The sequence below is a fragment of the Gavialis gangeticus genome, unplaced genomic scaffold (assembly GCF_001723915.1).
Source record: "Gavialis gangeticus isolate Ggan-Ray unplaced genomic scaffold, GavGan_comp1, whole genome shotgun sequence".
NCBI classification, from domain to species: Eukaryota; Metazoa; Chordata; order Crocodylia; family Gavialidae; genus Gavialis; species Gavialis gangeticus.
In genome coordinates this window covers 7,128,736-7,139,829 of record NW_017729014.1, presented here as the reverse complement: position 1 = coordinate 7,139,829, position 11,094 = coordinate 7,128,736, and the positions used below count along the sequence as shown (strand labels likewise).

At 51.8% G+C, this 11,094-nt stretch overlaps 1 protein-coding gene across 2 annotated transcripts in view; it reads left to right on the top strand.

Moving 5' to 3' along the window:
• The window catches only part of TNFRSF14 (TNF receptor superfamily member 14), a 10,980-nt gene extending 589 nt beyond the window's left edge, over window positions 1-10,391 (top strand). Inside the window, exons 1-6 of one of the 2 annotated variants that reach the window (XM_019511667.1) lie at window positions 487-732; window positions 1,346-1,451; window positions 2,731-2,856; window positions 4,924-5,079; window positions 5,324-5,414; window positions 7,617-10,391. In XM_019511667.1, coding sequence (XP_019367212.1) covers window positions 538-732; window positions 1,346-1,451; window positions 2,731-2,856; window positions 4,924-5,079; window positions 5,324-5,414; window positions 7,617-7,917 — 975 coding nt within the window. In that variant the 5' untranslated portion in view covers window positions 487-537 and the 3' untranslated portion in view covers window positions 7,918-10,391. Of the gene's footprint in view, window positions 1-486; window positions 733-1,345; window positions 1,452-2,730; window positions 2,857-4,923; window positions 5,080-5,323; window positions 5,415-7,616 lie in introns of those variants that run through there. The other variant, XM_019511668.1, reaches the window with a different exon arrangement.
• The last annotated feature ends 703 nt before the right edge of the window (window positions 10,392-11,094 follow it).

Here is an 11,094-nt window from a genome sequence, read left to right as displayed (position 1 = left end):
GCGCGGCCGGGGCCGTCCTGCCCGCTCCGGGCGGCGCAGCCAAACCGCAGGGTTGTGGCGGGGCAGCAGGTCCTGCTCCCGAGAGCTGCAGCTTCACTGCCTCTCGCAGCCACGGTATTTGCCCTCATCGGTTGTGGCCGCAGCGTTTGCCTCCATCTCCTCCTGCTGCTGCTGCTTCTGCTTCTGCTTGCACCTGCCTGCCTCTGCCACCTCCTGCGCCTGGCCTGCCCGCCTGGCACCGCCGCGCTCTGCCCTGGCAGACCCCGAGCTGGTGGGAGCTGTGTAACCCCGCAGGGGCCAGGGCTGATGCTGGGAGGGGGGACAAGGCAGTATGACGTCTCAGCGCCCAGGAGTCTCCGCAGGGCACCTGGCCTTAACCCGGGGGATGCGACTGCCACTGAAAAGCCAGGGGGGCACGTCTTGCGCCTGCTCCCAGACTGTCCCCTTGGGGAGAGGCCCCCGCAGAGGCAGCACTTTTGTGCGGGAAGGGCTGAGTTGTGCGCAGACGGGACAGGGAGATTCTCCCGGGCTTGCAACATGCCGGAGTTTGGTGCAGAGCCAAACGGCTGTGAGGAAACAGCAGAACAGGCCCCAGCCAGATCTCCCTCCCGTTGCCCTTTGTTCAGAGGCCTGGTGTGCGCAGGAGCAGGCTTGGAAGCTCTTTCAGACGCAGCAGCCTCAGGGGACCGTGGGCCTGGGGCCTGCGGGGCTGCAAAAGGTTTTCCATTCCAGGTGTGGGCAGACTGGGACACCCTCACTTTAAGCTCAGGCTGTGCCTGGTGCATGGGGCCATTGCATTGTGGCCTTGTGGCACGTTCTTCCCCTGTAGTTTCAAACTGACCCGAGGGAACCAGGGAGGGGATGGGCCTGGGAAGGTTCGAGGCCGCTGCGGCTAAGAGAAGATTCTTGTCGGCTGTGAGGAGACGGCAGCTGGCGACGACGCTGCACCCTAGCAGGACTGAGGCCCCTGAGCATGGTTCACTGGAGCTGCTGCCCTTGTGTTGTGGAGCACACACCACCTCCTGTTGCAAATGGGGCCCTCCAGATCAGTGTCCTCGGCTGCTTTTAGTGCTCAAGCCAGGCGAATCCTCTGGGTTGGGAGAGGGTGGTGCATGAAAGCTATTGGAGGTCCATGGGGCTGGCGCAGCAGGGCTGAGAAGGAGAGAGGTTGGCTTCAAGTGCTATCACCACTGGGTTTTTCAGCTGTTACAGGCCAAAGCCTCCCAGTGCTCTGATGCTGCCATGTATCTTGCTGTGTGCTTTTGAGCCTGCAGGGCTGCATGCAGGATAGTATATCCCTGGTGTTGTACAATACAAAACCCCTTTCTTCTTTTTCTCCTTAAAGACTTTTCTCGTGTTCTTGGTAATTAAAACAATTCCTTCAGAAGCTATGCCCTGCAGTCCAGGAGAGTACGTGGTACATGGCGAGTGTTGTCCCATGTGCAGTCCAGGTACGTAAATGTGGTTTCTTTTGGAAACAAAGCCCTTTCCTAAAGCAGCCCCCTTGCCTGGCCTCTTCTTCTAGGCTACTTTGTCTCTGGACACAACTGCGGACACCAAAGCTTGTACAACTGGAGTGACAGTGGTGGGATGCAAGTTCTCTACCCTGCAGAACCCATTCATGTATATCAGCAGAGTGCCCGGGTGTAGACACAACATGCGCTAACAGAAGGAGCTGGCCATCTTCCCCAACAGCATGAGAGAAGCTGATAAAGGCACCTATCTGTGGGCAGAGCTGCATCCACCCCACCGGTTTTGCTGGCAGAGCTGTGTTAGCAAGGAGTATGATATTTTCAGTGCTTTAAGAGCAAAATTGAGCAACCCAAGCTGCACTGGGAACTAAACTTTTGGGCATACAATGCATGTTATTAATGCGTTAGAGGAGGATGTGAGGTGGGTTAATCTCATGGCTGAGGCACTGCGTAGAACATGGGAGATCCCAAAAGAGATTTTCTGCATGGCTTTGGCCAAGTTGCACTCATCGTCTCTTTACTGGCTGCCTGGGCCTTAGCCTGGCAGCTTACTGGTGGGAGTGGGGATGGTCTCACAAAGACCCTTGCTCATTGCTGGACACAATGTGATTTTCTTTCCATGGAAACCCTAACACAGGCAATTGCCAGTTTATGTTACCCTAATTCCCTGTAGCCAGGGACGACTTCTGTCACACAGTTTCAGTCCTGCCCCTGGCCAGAGTCCTACAGTGTGCTTTCAAGAGGCCCTTATCACCAGCTCCTTTAATCCCTCTTCCCAGGCAGTCACCAGGCACTCACATGGCCCGTGCTGTGGAGAGCATCCCTGCAGACACCAGTTTACTTGGGGACTCCCCAGGGAGATCTGCAGTCCCTGGGAGTCCATCTTCTGAGGAGCCCAGACGCTGCACAGTCACATGAGGACATGTACATGCATGACAGGGCCCGTGTCGTGCTCCACAGACTGGAAGCATGAGTGCAGTGGGGATAACAACATAACAGCATGGTCACACACACTCCATCCCTTGTGCCCATCCATCCTGTACTTGTGTTGAGCAGACAGAACTGGTCTGATGGGTTACAGTTGCCAAACTGGTAGAGTACTTCCTGATGAGAACTCTGGATTTTAGCAAACTGGGTATGGAATGGGTGTGCATCATAATGCGCACTTGCCTGTGACTGTATGTAGTCTGTCCATGAAGAATGTATCAAATATACTGCCTTGGTTCAGACAGGAGCTAATGGTTTTGTGTGCCTTTAGGTCAACGAGTACAGAAACATTGCAGCAATTTCTCCTCCACAACCTGCATTCCTTGTGTGGGAAACACATACACAGACCATCCCAATGGCTTAGAGGAGTGCAGAAGATGTAAATTTTGTGATGAAGGTAAAGGCACTGTGAAATGTTGCATGTGACTTTGTTCTGGTTCCCCCTTCACCCCAGGCACAGGACCAGACCTCCAGAGTCTGAGGTTCAGCTTCTAACTTATTTTTGCAGTCCTCTGGAGCCTGGCAGTAGTCACCTAGATTGCCAGCAGGGCTTTATGTATTTCATTTAAAGAAATAGGATGAACTTTTTTTGTTTAGGAAAAGAGTGCTGATGGCAACCTTTCACCTCTGCTAGCCCCAGTGCCGGCTTACTTCCATGTTGTACCGGGGGGAGATCAGACCCTTGCCTTTCAAGCAGTGGCTAAGGAGCTGCTGGTCTAGTGCAGAAGACAGAAGGTGCTTGGGGAACTTCAAGCTGCCTTTGTGACTTAAGTTCCCAGTTGTGGGGCCATGACGGTCTGGTCTCAATATACATTAGAGCAGGTTGAAGTGCTGTTGAAGCCCTGATTCTGTGTTGTCTGGCAGCTGGGGCCAGGTTTTTACCTGGCACACAGAGAATGCAGGGGAGTGTTGAGTCTCATCTCCCTTGTACGTGATTAGTGCTCACTTGGTAGCCTATTGGTACTACCCTGTAGTCATTTGGGGAGACGGCTCTGGGTGATGTGATGTACATAGAAGCAGGGGCAGATTTGAGGGCGGGGAGGTGTGGTGGCATGGATGCAGCCCCTTTCGGTCAACTGGGTTATGGGATCAGCAGCTGGAGACTTCTTTTTTTTCCATTCCCCAAAATAAGCATCCCCTCATCCCTTCCCCTCTTTACTCAGCAGCACCTCCCGTCCCATCCCCGCCTCCCCTCTCCCTTTGCCACCACTGTTGTTGCCTTTTTCTGTCGAGGGCATGAGAAGCTCCATAGCCTCTGCTGGTCTCAACACACATTAGAGCAGGTTGAAGGCAGCCAGGCAGAAGGCTAGCCTAGGAGATGTTATGACAGCTGGGTGCCCTTCCAAAGTCCCAGGGCAAGACAGTGCTCCTCAAGTGCTGTTGAAGCCCTGATTCTGTGTTGTCTGATACCTGGGGCCAGGTTTTTACCTGGCACACAGAGAACACAGGGGAGTGTTGAGTCTCATCTCCCTTGTAGGTGATTAGCACTCACTTGGTAGCCTTTTGGTACTACCCTGTAGTCATTTGGCCCAAATGTAAATGCAACCCAAGGAGTATGAGAGGGGAGACATAGAAGTAGGGGCAGATTTGGGGGCAGGGAGGTGTGGTGGCATGGATGCAGCCCCTTTCAGTCAACTGTGTTATGGGATCAGCAGCTGGGGGCTTCTTTTTTTTCTGTTCCCCAAAATAAGCACCCCCTCATCCCTTCCCCTTTACTCAGCAGCACCTCGCCTCCCATCCCCACATCCCCTCTCCCTTTGCCACCACTGTTGTTTCCTTTTTCTGTCAAGGGCATGGGAAGCTCCATAGCCTCTGCTGCATGCCCCAGCTCTGCTCTTTGTGGAGGTGGGCTCAGCTGTGGGCAGCAATAGCAGAGTCTGGGTCCCTCCTTTCTGCCTTACCACCCTCGGAGCAGGCATGATGGTAGGGAACCTGGTGTTAATCAGCCTGGTGTTGCTCCGTCTCTAACTCAACCTGCCTTCATGTGCAGCTCAGCTGGAGTGAGGCAGGAGCAGCTCTGAATGCCCCCCACCTCTGCCCCCAAGTCAGCTGTGGGCAGCAGTGGGAGGGAGGAGGAAGGAGAAGGGGGAGAAGAGGGAATAGGTCACTGCACAGTGGTGAAGGGAGGGAAAGAGGAAAGATTTTTACCTGCTTGAGGGACTTAAAAATAGTTCCTTGCTGCTGCTCCTGTTGTATGGTCTGTCCACCCTGGTGAAGGGGGTGGGATGGGAGCAGGGCTACAGCCAGACCTGCAGCACAGGTCGCGGCTCTTGCATTCCCTTTCCGAAATCCTGAATCTGCCCATGCATGGCAGCACTTGTTCAAGAGGTCAGCATGCCCAGGTCTGGGAGCTGTCATGCTGCTAGGGGTGTACCAGCATGGGGTGTGCATGTACGTCTGCTTTTGTCTCTGCTGTTGATTCCTCAGGTGAAGGGGCTTGTTGTCTGTGTGATTTTTCCCATAGAACTCAAATTGATAATAAAAGAAAAATGTACATACACAAGAAACACAGTGTGTGGCTGCAGAGTGGGCTATTTTTGCCGTGTTTTTCACGATGAGGACTGCGAAATGTGTCAAAAACAGACCATCTGTCCCCCTGGCTTTCGGTTGTCCATTCCAGGTAAGGGGTCCTAGTGGCCACACCATCAAGGGCAAATTCCTGCACTCACAGACTGAACTGGGGAAAAGGTAACGGCAGTTTTACCATTCAAGACTGAGGGAGGGTGCTGAGCCAGAGCAGCAGCTGGAGGAGCTGGTGGGATGTATGCAGGCTGCAGCTGCCTTGGTTTGGAGATGTTTCTGCAGTCAACGCTGCTTTGGGCCACACTTCCATGTAAGCATCCGTCTGCCTTCCTCTCTTAAAGGTACAGCGACCAGTGACAATGTATGTGAGATCTGTCCTAAGGGAACCTTTTCAGCAGCAAATATGTCAAAGGTCTGCACACCGTGGACCAGGTAGGTGACTGACTTTTACTGGCGCTTTCTTGCATTGACTTTCTACTTTGCTTTGTGTTTCCCTTCAGGATTGCATCTTTCAGCTGAAGTTGCTGGTACATCAGCTGTGGGTAAAGGAGCTCCAAGGACAGCAGAAATAAATCAGTTGAGGCCCCAGGCTGAGTAGTGGGGTGTCCCTCCAAGGCTGGGGACAGGAGTCCTTTTCTGCTTCCTCTGCTGCTCTCTGCCCCTCATCCTCATTGCACAGGGGCATGTGGAGGGGCCAGGTGGATCTGAGCACTGGGCCAATGCTGGGAAGCTGTCCATCCGCCTGTGCAGCACAACTGCTTTTCCAAGGCTGAGCGGGCCACCGTCGTGTGGCCGTAGAGGAGGAGTTTGACTTTCTCAGGCTCCTGGTAGATGTGGAGTTAGAGGCGTCATGGCACCTGATGCACGACCCAAGCAATCATGCTTCCTGCCATGCTACACAAGCATGTGTATTGTGGGGTCAGGGATCAAATCCAAATCATGTCATATTGCCAGTGTAGGGGGAGCACAAGATCGTGATCTCCATCTACACCTGCACTGACCAGTAGCAAGCCAGTCACTGATTCGTGCTCCCAGCCTTGGAAGTAGAGCAGGGTCAAGGAATCCAAGTGCCCCTCAGGCTGGGAATGGCAGCTAATCACAGCTCCCAGCCTCAGCGGCACGTTGGAGCCCTTGACTCGGATGCACCCGCGAGGTTGGCAGGTGATTGGAGCACATAGCCTCCGGAGCATGTGGGAATCGAGGGCTCCCATGTGCTCCTGAGACTGGAAGCCCTGACCAGCTGATGCCTGGTCATGTACAATTTAAGGCAGGATGGGAACCAGCCACAGAATTATTACATATATTTTAGGTAATAACTTTGTTGGTTATTATTTGTTTTATTGTGCCATTAATTGTATTAACACGTAGCCAGGTTACAAGTGATTGGCTCATTAATCATGCCTGAAGTGTAACACCCACCAGGGGCATCAGAATATGAAGTACAAATGCATATTTTAAAGTTATTCAATGCAAAACGCTCCAGTGAGGCTGAATTGGCCCTCAGCATAGCGGTTTTATGGAAGACTCTCAGCCTTTCGATGCCTTGGATGGTGCTAAGTGCAGTGGTAGAGTGTGATAGTGAATGTCTCTGGGTTTTCTGTGCCCTGGGTGGTATCAAAGTCTGTATGGGAATGTCCCTGTTCCTGCTTTAGGTCTGCAGAGGCCCCTGAGGGGAGGGCAGCAGGGCGGAGAGCCCCGGATCCTTGCCCCACGGTGTGGGGGAGAGAGCCTCTGTACTGGGCCCTGACACCAACAGCTGGGGCTCAGGCACTGCCAGGGTGGGAAGGGCACCGTGGGCCCTGGCTTCATAGCCCTGGCAGCTGCGGGTCCCCACCGGCAGGGCTGAGAGGGGCAGCGGGGTGCAGGTCAGGAGTGAAGGGCACCAGCAGGCCTGGGAGGGGGGCAGTTGCTGTGGGTTAGGAGTGAGAAGCACTGGCAGGTACGGGGGCTATGGGTTGGGAGTGAGGGGCATGAATAGGGCTGTGGGGCTGTGGGTTGAGAGTGAGGGGCACCAGCATATCAGGGCTGCTCAGCACCACAAAGCAGCAGGGGAGATGGTTGCAGCAAAGGGGGCAGGGGCAGCTCTGATTTTCTGTGATAAAAAACCAAAATCAAATGCCAAAATATTTAAGTATTTCGAATTAATTTTGTTATAATGATTGAGGCGCTGGAAGGCTTTCAGATAGCTTTGAAATTGTCAATATATCAATAAAAAAGTGTGTTCAACTGATACCTAGATATATGGTGGTATATCATTTTAATTGTGGAAAAACATGGATTTGGGGTTTTAAAAAAGGAGAGTTTGGGATTTTTTTGTCACAGAAACTGGGATTTTCATAGAGAAAAAAAAATGGGATGCCTGTGATCACTCCATTCCTGCCATCTGTTAACACTTGATGCTTTTATACCTTATGTTCCCAACCATGCCCAGGTTGCTTGTCTATGAAGGCCCAATCCTGCAGCCTTGAAATGAACAGGGTTTGGTCTAGATTAAGGCTGTAGGGTAGGGCTATGGGAGGGACTTTATCCCACATGCTCCAGGTCTGGCTGATAGCAGGGTGTGAGCACAGTCAGTGGGGATGCTGGTGACACACCTATTTGCTCCTAATGTGCATGTGTCTTCCTTTATCCCAGGTGCGAAGACAGCGGTATGGTTGAAGTAAAGGCCGGGACGTCTGCTTCAGATGCAGGTTGTGGAAGCAGAGATTTTGTGACAGCTGTGACAGTGACTGGTTTTGTTATACTCGTCTTGTTGTTGATATCTGTAGCAGTGTTCTTCTGCTGGCGAGAAAAAAAGAAGAGGAGCCGGTATGAGCCACGTAAGTGTCAGCAGCCGAGAGCTCCTAGCGTTCCAAGGGGCGGCTGTAACTCGGGTCGGCAGCGTGTGCCTGATGGACTTTGTTTCCCCTGGAAGATCCTGAGCAGCAACTTCTAACTAGGAGCCCTGAGCATGTCAGATAAGGGTTGGGCGTTTGCCATTGTACTTCTACCCTGGGCGTCTCCCCTGGGGTTAGTGCAGGTAACAGTTACAGCCATGCAGTCCACGTACTGTCCCTTGGCCACCCCATGTGCAGCTACAGGCAGAGGTCGGTCTTGTGACCTTAATTGCATGAATACTGTGATGCAAAACACCCAACTGCTGTCTGACAGGACTGTTTTCTTTCCTTTGCAGCTACACAGGAGACAGGGGTGAGTGCCTGATGGCTTATTTTTTACGTGCCCCAGCCAAAGTCAGCTTGTTCGACAGGGCATTGTGAGCTGTGTCTGTGTGCTGGAAGAGTCTTGACTGACTGGTGTGTGTGAGTGTGCGAGTGAGACCAGCTTCTGGGAGCCAGCAGCCCCTTTAAGGAGGAGTGGAGGGATGCTGCAAGGGAGCTAATTAACTGATGCAGAGCCTTGCTCCATGTCAGCACAAGTCTTTCTTCTGCCATGGAAACCTTGAGGGAAATAGGCTGTCCCTTTTGAATTCCCCAAAATATACACTGCGTGAGCCCGCTGTGGTACTCTCCCAGGTGTGCTGCAGGACACTGAGTATGAACCCCTGGTGCAGTGAATGGGTATTGGGCTGGATAAGCATTGGTCAGGGATGATGTAAGAGTACATTTTTGTATTTGTGCAGGAGATTGGATCAGAGGACCCTTGAGGTCCCTTCCAACACTGGTTCATTGCAATGGAGCACTGTGCATGGCTTGTCAGATGTGGGGCCAGTGTTCCAAATGGAGACACAACTTGCATCTCTAGGACAACAGGACATGACCCTGAAATTCTGGACTGGCACAGAAAACGTGAAATGTTTGACTTAACTTGGTCTGTGCATAGACAGGGATTTGGCCTCTGCTTTTTGAGAAGTGCTGAGGTTCTGGAATGAGGGATGCCCATGGAGTGTGGAGAGCTGTGATAATTCAGTGTCGGGAGTGTCCTTGTTCCAAGGGGCAAATTGCACTGGTGTCTCGGCTGGAGTGGAGCATGGCCATGAATGGCTATGCCACCTTTGAATCCCACAATAGACCTGGATGTTCCAAGTCTCTCTTATTTTTCATTTTTAAAGGACAGATGCCTTGTGAAACGTGTGGAAGCACTGGTGCAAGTGCCGGAGAATGGGCATGAGATAGCCGTAGGCATTCAGGAAACAGCCTCACACCCTGGAGTGCTGGCTGTTCCAGGCCTCTGACCTGACACAGGCAAGATCAGTTGATGGAGGAAAGCTGTTGTAAAGGGGGAAGAACAAAGAGCTCTTAGCCAAGCCTGCAAGCCGTATGTGTGGAGTCATGGGGAATCCCCAGCCTAGCTCCTGTGGATGCAGCATAGGCTTCTTGGATAAGACCCAACAAGGAAGAACTGAGAATGCATCTAGCCCAGTACAGGAACAGGACAGTTTTCAGACTCCCTCATTGCTGCATTCCAGTATCCTCCTGTTGTGGGCCAGGGTGCTTTTCTTGAGCTGTATCTGGAGCAGCATCATAGAAGCACCCTTGTGGGGGACACTCACTGTACGACTATCCTGCAGCACTCAAATGTCTGAAGTCATACAGGAACTTCCTCACCATCACCCAACCTGTTGATGCCACACTCAAGGAGGCACAATGACGGATGTGCAACGAGAGGCTGAAGAAAACACCTGACAGTGACAATATGTACGTTCCAGCAGCTGAGTCCTTCCCAGCAGGGGATGAGGGAGCATGGCAAAGGCGGCGATGTCTCAACAACTATGTACCAGAGTCGGACCGTCCAAGGGACCAATGAAGAAGTGTGGCTACACCCGTGTTTCAACTACCTGTGACTGGCACAGAGCCTCAGACTGGGCAACACTTACAGCAGTGTTAGCTACACAAAGACACATGTACGGTGAAAAATGTTGTAAAGTATATTAAACGAACACAAGCGTGTACTAAAATGGTCAAATGTGGTGTAGAAACAGAAGAAGAAGAAGAAGAATGGGAAGCAGTCTCCTTTTCCATGTGACATCACTATCCCTGATTATCGCATTTCTATTATGAACTCTCCCAGTGGACACACTGCCAAGATTGAGGACTGGTGTCTGTGAACACTGGGCTTCATTGCATACCTACACTTGTATTCTCACTGGGTTTAGTCACTTCTATGTAAGACTCTCCCATGCGTGTATCGCGTTAGACGCTGAGGCCACAAAGAGTTTCTGGTATCCAGAAATCTCTCAAGTCATTTCCTGTATTCACCCACCCATTGATCCCTCAACCTGTTTGTTAGTTCTGCCACATTGAACCAGCAGATCTCCAAATAGTCCTGAAGTGGTTGATGTATGTAGTGTTAATATTGTAATAAATGAGGACAGGTTTTTATATAACCAGTAGTAATTCTGAGTACTTTTGCTTACAATGCATCTGCATGTACTTTTCCTTATAATACATCTGTCACTTCATAAGCACCTTTATCTAAGTCTCTTCGAGGTTTAATATACACAGAGAATATCTCAGGTAGGAAGTTTGTGTAGAAATAAAGTTGAACCTCTGTGGGTAGCAGCCCCATTCCCCCGACAGAACAACTTTCCTGTTGTAGGGGACCAGTTTGTTGTAAAGAGCTTTCATTAGTATTTGTAGACAAAGGGGTTCTTGACTGAGAGGCAAGGTTACAGGAGAAGGCATTGGTGTTAATGTGTGACATCCTGGGAGGTGCTGATTTTGAAGACTGGGGAAGAGGCTTTTCAGCTCAATCTGGGGAACAGTGGAAGCAAGTGCAGGGTTGTGGAGCAGTTGGAGGGGTGATCCCTGCTGGCCTGGGTGGAAGCCTGGAGGGTAAAGCCATCATCCTGTGAGCTACATGAGCAGGTAAGGAGGTAAAGTAGAGGCCCAGCTCTGCTCTGCTGGCATGCTCATGACTTGGGAGGAACAGCTGTGTTTTGCACGTGCTCTCATGCTGGCCTGCACTGTGTATCCAAATCTGCGGCAGATCAGAGGGCTCTTCAGCCCCTGTGCATTGCTAGATCTGAGACCCAACATTTGGACCACGCCTGCTGGCTGGCCCCTGGTATAGGAGTAGGGCCTGGTGTGGCACAGGATTTCCTCCGTGTGGTGGTGTCTAGGCCTGAGCTTTTGCTTCTGACTGCCTAAAGCCCATCTGCTAATACGGAGCTGCG